General features: G+C 42.3%; 1 protein-coding gene across 1 annotated transcript; it reads right to left on the bottom strand.

Annotated features, from left to right (window-relative positions):
• Positions 1-376: 376 nt before the first annotated feature.
• On the bottom strand, positions 377-12,953 carry LOC109466396 (PR domain zinc finger protein 12-like). The gene is made up of 6 exons (XM_019764109.1): positions 12,662-12,953; positions 3,643-3,833; positions 2,916-3,071; positions 2,302-2,410; positions 1,444-1,650; positions 377-963 (listed from the first exon to the last, which is right to left on the bottom strand). The coding sequence occupies exons 1-6, from the start codon at positions 12,951-12,953 to the stop codon at positions 665-667; spliced, it is 1,254 nt and encodes a 417-aa protein (XP_019619668.1). The 3' UTR covers positions 377-664.
• Positions 12,954-14,263: the final 1,310 nt, after the last annotated feature.

The following is a 14,263-nucleotide window of genomic DNA, read 5'->3' as shown; positions in this document are numbered from 1 at the left end:
AAAGCAGTATTGTATTTTTCCTATCGTTTTATTACAGACATAAGAAAGATCAAGGCATCGGGTGAGTTGATACGATATTCACAATATTTACATGTAGAAACAGCGAAATTTCAAGACTTCCTTTCATCCTAAAAAAGTGGAAAATTCGACATATACAACTCTGCTCAAAACCTTGTTTTAGAAATAAAATTATTGTTGTTGTACATGTTTAGTCTAATATCTCGTTAAACGTGGTCTCTTGTGGCTGGTTTGCGCTTGGTTCAGTTCAGAGTCAAATAGAATAAAGTGTTTTCCATTGCTTTAAGGCTTGAATTTTTATTTTCACTGAAAACAAAAGATTTTCTACCACTGTACAAAAATGTCAACATGGCGACCGAACGAAAGACATGGCCGGAGTTCTCAGTCCGTACCCTCTCGGAGGCGAAGTACGTTATAGATCTGCCCCAAACCTTCTCGTTTTAGGAATAAGATTGTTGTTGTTGTCATTGTTCAACGTCTAATATCTTGCTAGACATGGTCTGACTCTCTTGGTGTTGGTTTGCGCATGGTTTAGTTCGGAGTCTCTCTAGGCACTTAACTCGTGGTGGAATAAAATGTTTCCATCGCTTTAAGGCTTGGATTTTTATTTTCACTGTAAACGAAAGATTTTCTACCACTGTACATGTCAACATGGCGACCGAACGAATGCCATGCTGTTTTCAGTCCGTACCCTCTCGGAGGCGAAATACGTCGCGAAGAACGACTGATCCGGCGATGGCGTCGACCTGTCACTGCTACCGTCTGATTTCGTGTCCCGGATGTAGGTGGAGGAGTCGGCCTGGAGCGCATGCGCGGGAGTGGAGGATGACGGGACGGATTCTGGGTTGGCGGGAAGGCGATGCCGGGAGCTCTTCTGGTGCGCCCGGAGCCCCGCGAGCTGGGAGTACGCGCTGTGGCAGATGTCGCATCTGTACGGCTTCTCTCCTGTAACATTTCACAAAATACGGTATTAACAAAGTGATATAATTCCGACGATATTCAGCACAAAACATAAAGCCAGCACGTCGGCAGGACGTACTGCACCTGCGCGAAACCCGTAATGTACTGTGCATAGCATTTCGTCAGAACGTCTCATATAAGACCATACAAAAGTCTCTGTACTTTTTTGTTGTGTCAATAAAGAATCTCTCTATAAGGTCGTACTTGCATATATAAGTTTAACATCCCTTCTGTAGTTTCCAAATGTTGTGTCGGAAAAGATATCGTCTGGAACAGGCAAAATCCTGATGCAACATTGACCAAAAATTAAACGAAAACCGTGAAAAAAAATAAATAAAAAAACGTGGTTTTAAGCAGGCGCAGTACGTTCTGCCGACCTGCTACCTTGTACATCAGCACACCAGCTTCGCTATGTGGTCTACATAGATAATGATTTTACATAAATCGTTCTCTGCACATGCGTACCTGTGTGTAATCTGATGTGGTTCCTGAGAGTTGAAGACTGACTGAAGCTCCGCTGACAGAACTTGCAGATGAAGGGCTTCTCCAGGGTGTGTATGCGCATGTGCGAGCGGAGGTTGCTGCGTGAGTTGAATCCCCGGTTGCAGACGACGCATTTCAGCCTGTGCGTCACGGGAGCAGCCGGGGGACGGTCGGCGGGCACGGGCTCGTCTGGAAAACATGGCAACAATTTATTCAATAACTAGAAAGGTAACATTTGCAAAGCTAATGCATAATGTTTACCCTTTTATATGGTCTGCTCTCACTGTTAATTCTTACTCAAACACATTCACATATATGGTGACAAAAGTCGAAATCCCTCATAAAATTGCATCATGATGTAACCTAACACTCGATACCATGGTGACAGACGTCTGGTTCAGGTCATTTGTTTGGAAAAGAAGAGGAAGAAGAAACAGAGCAAAAGCAATATGTTTTTCTTCTGCGAAGGTAAACATGATAATAGACTGACCTCGATTAAGCTTAGGCACACAGGCAATGCGATACACAAGGAATTGTTACTTAATTAAGCAACCGGATGGGTTTTCAGAGTCCTGTCCTTGTGGATAGACGGATGGCCTAACCTACTGTCAGTGTCCAAGCCTAGTATATAGATTTAACTAAATAAGATGTGTCTACGGAAATACACGCGCGAACCGAAAAGCCTCCAAACACGGTGACAATCAAAATCTCTGACTATTCTTGTATAGGCGCTGAAACTTAATTTGGCCTGAAGCACACAAAGTTCGCAGTGCCAAAAGGTTATGACAGCGGCCAGTTATGTCATTTACAGTGTTTATAAATGCAGTGAAGTTTTCCTACCTTCCTTCTTGGCGGTGAACTCGTCCGGCTGTGGCACACCCGGGATGCCCAGGAACGTGGACGGACTGAACCGGTACCACACTAACAACTCCTCGTCTGGCGGGATGGCCTGCAGGACAAGGTTTACATCGAATTTTACATTTAGTTACAGTACATCCAACTACTAAGTACCATATACCAGCTTAGAAACGAACAAGAGTACAAGAGTTATCAACCAAGGCTTTAGGTGTTCAAAAACCCATTCTTTCCTAGAACTATCGCAGAGTGGAACTCGCTGTCACCAAGTACAGTAGGGGCATTGTCATTAGATAGCTTAAAACAGTGCCTAGAGTTAGATGTTCAGGGGTTAGGTGTAACAAGTCGTTCGGTGTGATGTAGCCAGCTGCCGCCGCGCCGCGTGCCTGCGAAGTGTGTTACGCCGAAGGGCGGTTATACCGGCTATACAGATACAGAAGCTGGTGTGTTATGCCGAAAGCGATTATACCGGCTATTAGATACGGAAGCTGGTGTGTTACTGCCGGCTATAGAGATACAGATACAGAAAACAGAACCTCCATACAAGGGGGTAAAATATCTTTCTTCGAAATAGCAAACAAAATCCTAAGTTGCCTGACCTTCATGGCCCTGTAGTAGATGTGTTCTCCCTTCTGGAACAGCTCCAGGTTCTGCTCCTGCTCGCTCCTGGCGCAGTTGACGTACGCCATCCAGCTGCGGTCCTCCTGGCGGCTCGCGTCCACGTAATGACTCAGGTCTCCGTACGGCGTGAACACCTGGGCGGAAAAAAAGACGGCCCCTTATATTATTCTTTTCACAACTGACCCAGGCAGTTTAAGTTCCTTGTTCCTGGTCATAGTTGCCCTCTGTCTATTGTGACCTTTTAAGAGCTTTTCTGGAAAGTTTATAAAATCCCAAAGTAAACGTGAATAAAATATGTTTTACATAACGGCGTAATAGCAATAAATCATAGGCCATTATAAGTTGATATTTTTTGTTTTTCGACCAGACTGTGACAGAAACAACTTAACCGATCTTGTGCCCCTGGGAAAGGCACTTTACACGAGTTTTCTCACTTAACTCAGGTGGAAATGAGTACCTAGCTTCGGTTAGGGACGTCCCTCGGATAGGACGTTAAATGGAGGTCCCGTGTTTGGGGAGAGCCACACCTCACGCACGTTAAAGAACCCACCGCACTTATCGAGTAGGGGACCTTCCCGGTGTGAGTGGTTCAAACTTTACAGTCCGGTCTTACGCAGAGTTTTGTACTTACATGTACATGTCCAAAACTGGTGTGTTACGCCTGGAGGCAGTAATGCGAAACAAACAAACAAAAAGGTTGCGTACCTCCCACATGAACTCGTTTTCCCCAACCGGGTCCACCTCTGCTGGACTGACCCTCCTGCCTGAGTACGGGCCCATCTCGGTGCCGGGTTTGATCCAGGCCCGGGCGAACACGCCCCAGCGCCGGCACGGGATCTGGGAACGGCGCGCCTCCAGCTGAGGCGGCAAAACCAGTCCCGGCAGACTCGGAAATTCTGTGGGGTGAGAGAATCACGATAAATATCATTTCATACTCCGCATTTCTGCAAAGTGAAAGAGTCGTAAATGATATCATGTTTACAAAGAACTATTATGTCTGGTGGTGAGGTTAAAATTAGCTACAGCTAGAAAAAAGAACTATCGTAGAGTGGAACTCGCTGCCACCGAGTACAGTAGAGGCATCATCGCTAGATAGCTTTAAACAATGTCTCTCGGAGTTAGAAGTGTATCAAGTCGTTTGGTGTAATATAACTAATTGCCGCCGCACCGCGTGCTTGTAAAGCTGGTGTGTTACAGATTCGGATAATCTTTCGCTCTGTTTATCCTTAGTTCTCTCTATGTCTTACGGTCTTCCGTTTGTATTAACACACACTCTGCCCCTTTCCTTCTCAAGAAAACTGGAATGGCTTCCTCAAATTTCAAAATGATTTTTCTTTCCGATAATACAACGTCTCTGCATGTGTATTTTCCATTTGAATGGTTCAAAAAAAAAAGAAGCTACGAAAACGTCAAAGCCTGACCTGGAAAAGGGAATGCGCACACATGAATGTGTGTAGACGAAATCACCTATCACGTCCACATATCCGATAAACATCATCATTATTAAGAACAACTGTTAATATCTTTTTAAAAATTCACAGAAGACTTAAAAGGGGCAACAGCAAAGCTCTCAAATAGCTTATTCATTATCTGGTCTCTGCGGAGGATTACGCGGCTATTAAATGGACAGCAGATAGACGAGCGACTGTCTCTGTGGACGGTGGGCCTTTTTGCCGCAGGCCACTTTTTTATTCATCAATACACAACAAAACGGTAACAAGGGCAGTGTGGCGCTGCACTCAAGTTTGTAACTTATATTAACATCGCCATAGTTGACATAACAGTGCACCGAAGTCCTACAACTGTAAGACATTTAATAATACTAATTCTAACTAGATTAGAAAAAAGTATTGAACAGGAGTGACTTCTATGACTGATTGACGAGAAAATTGTCGCCGTCAATCTAAGGATTACATATTGAACTTCTATATCCAACTGGCGGAAGCATATCTGCCAATAAGAGCTAGAAGAGCTGGAAGAAGAAGTGAGGCCTTTTGACACATGGACTCTATATCTATCACGTTTTGTTGTGTCCGCATATATCGGACAGTCAACGGGACGTTTGTTTACATACACTTCAAAGTCCTTGTGACACACGTCGTGCAACAGGCTTACGATATTCCCGGAATTGTCGGGATTGTGTCGTAAGTCCCACACCAAACAATCAACAACAAACTACAAATTGGAACAAGTAAGAAATTATCACATCTTGAACTCGCTTAATACTTTATTTATTTATTTACTTTAAGTCTGGTATGTGAGACTGACTGGCACACACACATAGAGAGAGAGAGCATTTGGTATGCACGTTTCTGCTAGAAAACATCGAACAATGAATGATGTAATAAATAAAGGTTTAAGTAAACGAATGCACCAAATATCTGTTTATTGTTAACATGTCATTGAACAGGTGCATTTAGAATCTGTTGACCTAAATAAAGAAATAGCCATCAAATATACAATAGGACAACGTTTTAAAAACGCAAATAGATTTTTAAAAAGACATCAGGCAATGTTAAAGTCAGAAACCTCTGACTAACATTTATGGACTAGTTCATTGTCTTTGCTCCGCATTTTTAGATAGATATCGTTAGAAAACGATATCGATGTCTGCACACCTTTCCTGAACCACACCTGCCCACACACCTGTCCACATGCCCGACATGACCCCTTTATCAGCCAGGTACACGGGATGTCACCTGTATGACGTCATAACCGGACGGACGTGTCCTAGATTTTCCAGTCCTATTCTTTTTATATAAAGCATGTTGCAATAGTCTCTACCAGGCACCGCGGATCGCTGGAAAAATAGTAGTAAGTTGCCCAAAATAAAGGGAATAGTTTTCAAGGGGAGTTAGGAGAGAGGGTACATTTTGCGACCCACGGATGCGGCAAACTGTACTCTCTAGCGGACCAACTCCCCCGGCATGTTATCTCTCTATTTGGCCGATTTCTACTCTTTTCAACCGCCTCCCAAAGCCTGGTAGAGGCTATGTTGCAAGCTTTAAGCATTGTTCCTGACCAATGATGGGGTTGTTGTCCGAAATGATGGTAAATTGGCGCTGATTGGAGCGATGTCTCAACGGGACGGTCGCCCGAGACTCAAGCGACGCAACGCCGCCGATATATAATTTCCGTCTCATAAACAGTCGTCGCCTTTTGAAACGGCCGATGCCATATCGCAGAACAGCTAACTTTAAGTGTATCAGCACGGTCCATTCACACCGTGTTTCGTGGCGTAGACGTTAAAAGGTAGAGTTAGGGTTTTAGAGCTACGTTTTTTGACCCGGGTTCGAATCCGAGCTTGTGCTTTTTTTTTTAATAAAACCTTTTTCACGATCCTCTCTTACATTTGGAATTAGAATTTCTATACTGTATGTTTCGTTTTATACGTTTCTGGACCTCAAAATGGTTATGATACGCTCGGATATTGCATTAACCAGTCAGCGATATGGCATCGAAAGGCGACGGCCGTTCTGAAAGGCGAATAAGGAAATTTGCCCTGCCGCCTGGGAGACCGACTGGCGATTATCCCCCGATGATTGTCGGGTCTGTCGCACGACAGTCGTGCGCATCCGTCCAGGAAATTGGAGAGACAAATGTGTTTCCTGGTGGGTAATCACCTCTGGGGTTTCCCTGTGCTCCTCAGACGGACGGCGCTAGTGCGGCGCGTCTTTTGACTGCTGTATGTGGAGTTAATTGCCGCCAAATCTGTTTTACTTATTCATTCTCATCTATCTTCTTTCTGCTGGAGTATTAGAATCTAACGTACATTTGACTGCAGTATTTATTTATTTATCTATTCACATATATTTATTGAGTATTAGACAAGAAGCACTGTTGGCTATGTGACGCCTTCTACTCAAAAACATAAAACGAGAGTAAAACACAATGACAAAATACATATGTGCTTACAAAATGGGTAAGAGATTGTGAGATTTAAGAGATTTCACTAATTTATGCCGAATAGCATATTATTCATGATGAGAAATAAATGAAAACAGTAATAATAATTATATCATTGTCATCGTCATTATATCTTATAATCTCAGTTTTGGAGCGCAGAAAACTGCATTTTTCTTTTTATTCTTTCGAATGATTGATGTCTTTTATTTGCGAGCAAACAAAAAGACAGTACAGTTATATCTTGAATATTTGTAAGATTGTTATCTGCACCACTCGCATGATTGACCTTCACTCTGAGATGAGAATGTTGACAAGGGAAAGCTTTGCAACAGGGTGAGATACAATCTTTTAACACACACAACAAAAAGGGATAAAATTATCATGTCTCATTTACTATTCAACGCACGATTCTATTGTTTTCTCCTCTTTTTTTGGGACAGCGCCGAGTTTTGAAAAGTTTACTCCAATTTCTGCGCGTGACGTTTCGCGCTCGCAACAAAGCCACGCCGGCTCTTCCGTGATCCATTTCCTCAGTACACGTGTCGGACCCATCCCACTGGAAAATAAAACAAAATGACGCGTGCCGGCGCCTGGATCTAAGCCAGCTTTTTGTTCGCTAGTCCCGGGCACACGTGTGTTTTTATGGCTGTCGCGTGGCCCGATGCCCACAGGTACCGGCATTACCAAGTCATAAACGCCGCTATGAATTATGTATTGGATAACGAGGATAATTACCGAAGCCGCTACTCATTAAATCCGTACACTTTGTGTTCGGAGATAAAATCATTGACCTATAAGTGACTGCGGCCCGTTTTTTCGTAACTACAATAAAACAAGACTATAACATTATCAGGAAAAAAATCTGAGAGTTTTATACTATGTTTTCTACGATACTGTGAGAGATATGAGTGTCTATGTTACTATGAGAGATAAAATCATTGACCTATAAATGACTCTTCGCCGTTTTTTTTTCGTTACTACAATAAAATAATCTCTCTAAAATACTCTGTGATTTTGTTCCTGATAATGTTATAAAGAGAGTTTTATACTATGTTTTCTACGTTACTATGAGAGTTATGAGTATCTATGTCACTATGAGAGATAAAATCATTGACATATAAATGACTCTGCGGTCCATTTTTTTCTAATACTAGAGTAGATAAATCTCTCTAAAAAGACTCTGTGATTTTTTCCTGATGATGTTATAAAGAGAGTTTTATACTATGTTTTCTATCTTACTATGAGAGCTATGAGTGTCTATGTTACAATGAGAGATAAAATCATTGACCTATAAGTGACTCTGCGCCCCGTTTTTTACCGTTACTAGAATAGATTAATCTCTTTGAAAGACTCTGTGATATTTTCCTTGATAATGTTATAAAGAAAGTTTTATACCATGCCTTCCTTTTGTAGTATTTAATTTAGTACGAGTATATATGATGAAACGTCGAACAATCTCTCAAATTAGATTTATACTCCCATAATCACCACAAGTCCATTTACTCTTTGTGTCCTTGACTGTGTTCAATGATGTTAGGGGCCGGACTATATCTGGTACCGAATACAATTGCCATGACCTAAAAAACTAAACTAAAGCTAAGCAAAACGCTCTGACCTACGGTGTCATACGGCAACTGGCCAAAAAGCGCTTCTAACTAAAGTGTGATACAGTAACTTGCCAATATTTTTTTGTTCCAGAGCATTTCAAAATACGAAATATCGCCTAAAATCATATAATTTTATCAATATAGAAATAACACATTTGCTGTTCTTTGTTTGCTTTTCTGTCTTGACTTGAAGCGAGCGAGGGTATAAAAAAACGTACAGTAGGCAAAGGTACAGCCCAACCTTTACCGTCACAAGCTGAATTTTGTATGACACATCCCTTAGAATGTCGTAAACCTATCACAAGACGAACGTCAAGGGGGAAATACAATGTTTATATGGATTGTATATGATAAACTTTATATTTGAAGCTTAGACAACTTAAACGAATATTGATAGAAATCTCATTTTGAAGTTGCACGTACATTGAAGCCAAACAGATTGCGTCCTTTGTCGCACAATATACACCCGTTATTACTCTTCCTTTAACTTCTCTTTTACGCGACACAAAGGCTCCTAAACGTGCCGGCCAGTTTATCAATACCGCCAGATCCTCCGGACAAAGTACGGCCGGGCGGAGACCCACAGAGCGGAGAGAATCGGACTGGCTTTGGCCTGCCGAGGGGTAATGTAGCCTCTACCAGGCTTCGGCAGGCGGCTGGAAAGAGTAGAAGTCGGCCAAATAGAGAGATAACGCTAGCCTCTACCAGGCTTCGGGAGGCGGCTGGAAAGTGGCTTGGTCCGCTAGAGAGTACAGTTTGCCACACCCAAAATTTATACTCTAGCAGACCAACTCCCTTTTCCGATTTCTGCGAGCTCTTTCCAGAACCTTCCGAAGCCTCGAGGCCTGGTAGAGGCTACTGCAGACCATGTAGGGTTATCAGAGTACGGCCGGGCGGAGACCCACCGAGCGGGGAGAATCGGACTGGCTTTGGCCTGGCGAGAGGTAATGGTCTCCAGCACAAAACATCAAGCAGGAGCCGTGATGGCTTCAGAGGCGGCTGAAAAGACTAGAAATTGACCGCCAGAGAATTCAGAGCGGCAAACTGTACTCCTTTAGCCTCTGAAGCCTGGTAGAGGCTAGTACTTTGAACCGTAAGGAAGTATATTTTGTGAGTGTTACATTGTGGATTTTTTGTGTATCAAATTATACTTTCCCATCATTTTCAATTCATTAATGGCATATTGTAGGCATACATATCCAATTTTAGTCGCTAAAGGGTTTTCATCCAATGAAATGTTTAGGAAACAAACAAGAAAAAGCTTTTGTGGATTTTAAACGTTACGATGTACCAATGAAAATATTTGGCCAACCCCTTTCTTTCCCCACAAGATTTTGCCCATTAGAAATGCAATTCTATAAAATGTACCCCGCAAGTGACGTCATCTGCTTGCAGAACCATTGTTGTAAAAGTGTCGGCGAAAAAAATAATTTTCCTTAAAAGGAAACGAATTCTGGTCTTTGACAAGAATGAAGTCAAACTGCGACTCCTTTTTGGGACGAAAAGTAAACGTCAAAGCTTGTAACCGCAGACACCACAAAAGTGACATACAGTCGGTACGGTAGTTTATATATAGTCTGTCTTTGTATACTCAAACAAAGAGGTTGAACGGTTACGGTATCTACTAGACTATTTGTGTCTCTAGTATCGGAGAAAACGTGGGATTGAATATTTCTGCTCTGCACGTGTAACCTCAGTAAATGTCAAAGCTAGTAACCGCAAACACCACAAAGTGATACACAGTCCGTACGTAGTTTATATATAGTCTGTCTTTGTATACTCAAACAAAGAGGCTGTACGGATACAATATCTAGCCTCCACCAGGCCTTTTCTATGGGAATACGGATGGTGGAATTCGAATTCGGCAAAAAGGAGAGTAAAATTGGCCACTGGAGTCCAGCCATGAGAATATTGTTTGTTTTCCTACGAAAGTGGTCAAACCCCAAGGTGGAAAACTCCCCTGGCAAGTACTAGTATTCTCCCATATATAGCCAGCGTAGTTAGTCTGGTAGAGACTATACAATATCTACTAGACTATCAGTGTGTCTAATATCAGAGAAAATGTGGGCTTGAATATTTCTTTGTTCTTGTACGTGTAACCTTACATTTAATGTGTCGTCCTAGACTCCGCCAGGCCTTTCTACGGGAATACGGATCGTAGAATTCGGCAAAAAAGAGAATAAAATGGGTCACGGGAGTCTGGCCGCGGGGAGGTAGCTTCTTTCCCTTCCTAGGTTTAACTTTGCGGCCCAGTCAAACCGAAAGGCAGCCAAACTCCCCAGGCAAATATTCTCCTACATATAGCCAGCGTAGTTAGTCTGGTAGAGACTAGTGTGGTCCTAATGTCTAGAGCTAGAAGTTCAAGGGTTAGGTGGAACAAGTCGATCGGTGTAATATAGCCAGCTGCCGCCGCGCCGCGTGCCTGCGAAGCTGGTGTGTTACGCCGAAAGGCGGTTATACCGGCTATACAGATACAGATACTAGTATGTCAATAATTAAGCGTGTACCGTGCTAGACTAGATGCGGGCTGATTCATCTAGTGTTGACTTAACCCGTCCCGAGGCCTGCTCCAAAACCAGGTCCCAAATAGGGGCGACCCACATCAACAGAACATGTTAAATACACACAGGAATAGTCGGCTTGAGAAATAACCCGCATCGTGTGTTACCCGCACTGGTTTTGTAGATTTGTAATCCCGATGACTCATTGGGTAAAAAAAGGAGAAGAAAAGAATGAATCACAATCACAGACACAATGCACCATTTTTATCATTTCTAAACGGACAATTTTTAAACATAAAATGTCACAAGGATTTTACTGGCTTCAAAGCAGAAATATTGAAGCCGCGCAAGTTTTATCCGATACTAGACACACGGATAGTCTAGTAGCTACCTTATCCGTATAGCCTCTTTGTTTGAATATACAAAGAGAGAATATATATAAACTACGTACGGACTGTATATCACTTGTTTGGTTCTTGAGGTTACTAGCTTTTGACATAAAAACCGTTAGATATCCTCCTCTTCATGTGCAAAATCCTGGCTCAATTTTTCTCCTTTTTTTCTCTGTTTACTTGTACGTAAAGAAGAATAAAGCTCCTTTTCGTTCATCCATTTGTACATCACTATTGTGGCCGACCAGCGGGTGATACAACCAACCCGTAATCTTTCCCCCCAGCGCTGACATGGAACTTGTTATTTGAAGACCGCAGTTTCCGTTCTTCCAACAGTTTAACTTTTCTCGTCGGCTTTTGAACCGTGCAGTAGTGACTGTATCCCCACAAATGAGAAAATTTAGTAGTTAACGTTGTTTTTATAGATTTTTTTGCTATCAGTATAGTTGGTAGTAGATTGAGACGTTCTGGTATAGAGCAATGTGCAGTGTAAACTGACCGCTATATATGTGACTAGCCCGTAGGAAAAGTCCTAATGTACAATGTAGCTAAGGAAATGGCTAGATGAACCGCTATCAGTTTTTTTTCAAATTAAGAAATTCCGTATTCTTTTTTATCATGAATTATCAAAAAGATCATGACGCAAAGGATACCGAATTTCTACAAATGGTAATAAAGATAAATGAATCAATAATGTATTTACACTTCGTTTCAAATACGGAAATTTTAGTTTTAAAATTCTTTTTCATTTTTGTCTTAGAGTTTTTTAGGCACAAAAATGCTGGTCTACAATGATTGTAAATAATATTACTGTAAATAGAATGTGTTTATTCCTTTTTTTCCTAGAAAAAAATGTACCGTATCGTTTCTATCTTTTTATTATTATGCCTCCTCAAAGTAATACTCAAAGTAATGGCTAAATAAAAGTGTTAGTGACAGTACATAATGTACACTGCATATTTGAATCGTTGGAAGTAAGGGATGAGGCGCACTCGAAGAATACATTATATAATATCCTTGATGTATGGTACCTTTCTTACTAACTTCTGTACCTGTATCTGTATCTGTATAGCCGGTATAACCGCCCTTTGGCGTAACACTTTTTTATGTTTGTGTTTCTGACACAATAACACACCTATATATACAATATATTTCCTGTAAGTGAACATAACCCTTAACTGTGATTGCTAGTGAGAGACCTGTTTCTGACACGATAACCTACTTATTTATTAGTAGTTTTTAGTTAGTATTTCTTAATGTAGTATATTTCCTGCAAAAGAACATAACTGTTAACAGTGATAGCTAGCGAGAGACTTACCCTGGTCGGCCTGCGCCCGGTGGTGGTGTTCAGGGGACGGGACCCTGCCCTCCCGCGGGCTGACCGCGCGTGTCTCCCCGCTCTTCCCCTGCCACCGCCCGTACAGAACCGTCCGCAGCAGCTCGGGGGTGATCTGGGCCAGGGACAGCGAGTTCAACTCTCCCGCAGGCGGCTTGAACACCGCCGGTCGTTGCTGCTGAAGCTTCTTCCGAGGGGGAACCTTTGGGAGAACGGTGGGAGGAACTCTCGTGTAGGGTCCGTACATATGACGATCGAATAGCGTCGGCTTCATCTTGAATTTCTTTCCGTCAACAGAAAAAAAATCCGAATCCAGAAACGTTTAAAGAGCCTATACCAACAGAGGCTTCTTCAAACTTAGCCAGTAAGAAAAGTTTCACGGCTACGCTTCTGCAGTGACGACGTTATAAAGTCTTTCTCTCTCGTTCGGACTTCTGGGGGTTTTATACACTTTCCGCCATCCCTAGAGAACACCTCTTGACCAATGAGAAGAGAGGTACCCGCAGCTCTTGACCAATCACGTGGCAGATACCGACTTCACGCTCGAGCGCGCGCGTGTGAATGGGGAGTGGGAGGGGCGACAATGGCAGACATTTCCGATGTCATTTTTGACGGGACGTTTCTGACTGATAATCTATCATTAGGGTGTCACGTCAGTCTGTCGGCCATTTAGCAAGCGGACAAAGAATTTGCTTTGGTTTTACTAAGTGCTGTTGTAGAGCGAAGTTGATAAAAGAATCTTGTTGATAGCCACTATACAAGTATGTACAATTTTTCTAAATTATTCTGTCTAGCGATTCCGCTAGCGATTTGGTCCCCCCCGCCTACTCTCCCAAGCAGAGGTTTGGGTTTTGGGGTTGGGTTTTTTCTTTTTTGCACTGGAATTTTTGTATCACCCAAAAGAAAGAAACGTTCAAAAAAACACGCCAAAAATAACCCCAAACCCAAAACTCTGCTTAGAAAGTACCCCCACCTCGGCTGTGCATAGAACACTTGGTTGTGTGTAAAAAGTCTCTTTACTCATCCAGTAGTAGAGATTGAATTTCCTTTCAGCATTCGTTTACCTGGATTTTTAACCTTCATCAAAGTAAACTTGTAATTGTTTACAACTAGTCGTAGTAGACCTGAGGCTTTATTTCGACTCCATTCCCTCGACTCCCCAATGGGTCAAGGCAAAACAAGGAAGGGGCTTTCTACTCAGCTGCGCCATCTGCCGACATAGAAGAGTTCTGCACCCAAGGTGACTGGTTAGTCCTGTTCCCAGGGGAAAAAACAGAAATTCCAGTCCTGTAAACTTTAACGAAAGAGTCACCACAGGTAGTGCCGCAAATCGCAAGATTGGAAGATGTGATAAAACTAAAGAAACAGGGCAGGACGACAACTGCTGTTGCATTGATTTATTGCTGTATTCGTGACAAAAAAAAGACTTTTTGGTTGTTACACCGTGTTCTCTCATTCAATTTGTGTCCTAACATTTGTCGTTTCTTAGTGTGTTTCAAATCTAGGCATTTTTTCGACCCTTTCTTAGAGTCTCTAGAGAACGTCATCCATAAAATATGCTTGGTGTGGCCTTACTCAAAAGTT

This window comes from Branchiostoma belcheri, unplaced genomic scaffold (assembly GCF_001625305.1).
Source record: "Branchiostoma belcheri isolate BF01 breed outbred unplaced genomic scaffold, Haploidv18h27 scaffold165, whole genome shotgun sequence".
In the NCBI taxonomy this organism is placed as follows: domain Eukaryota; kingdom Metazoa; phylum Chordata; class Leptocardii; order Amphioxiformes; family Branchiostomatidae; genus Branchiostoma; species Branchiostoma belcheri.
Note: the sequence above shows the minus strand (reverse complement) of the source record. Positions and strands in the feature narration are given on the sequence as shown.

Coding starts and splice junctions, on each gene's coding strand:
- LOC109466396 (XM_019764109.1), bottom strand. CDS start 12,953: ATGAAGCCGACGCTATTCGATCGTCATATGTACGGACCCTACACGAGA. Junction 3,834..12,661: donor CCGGGCGCAGGCCGACCAGG/GTAAGTCTCTCG, acceptor CTCACCCCACAG/AATTTCCGAGTCTGCCGGGA. Junction 1,651..2,301: donor GTTCACCGCCAAGAAGGAAG/GTAGGAAAACTT, acceptor CATGTTTTCCAG/ACGAGCCCGTGCCCGCCGAC.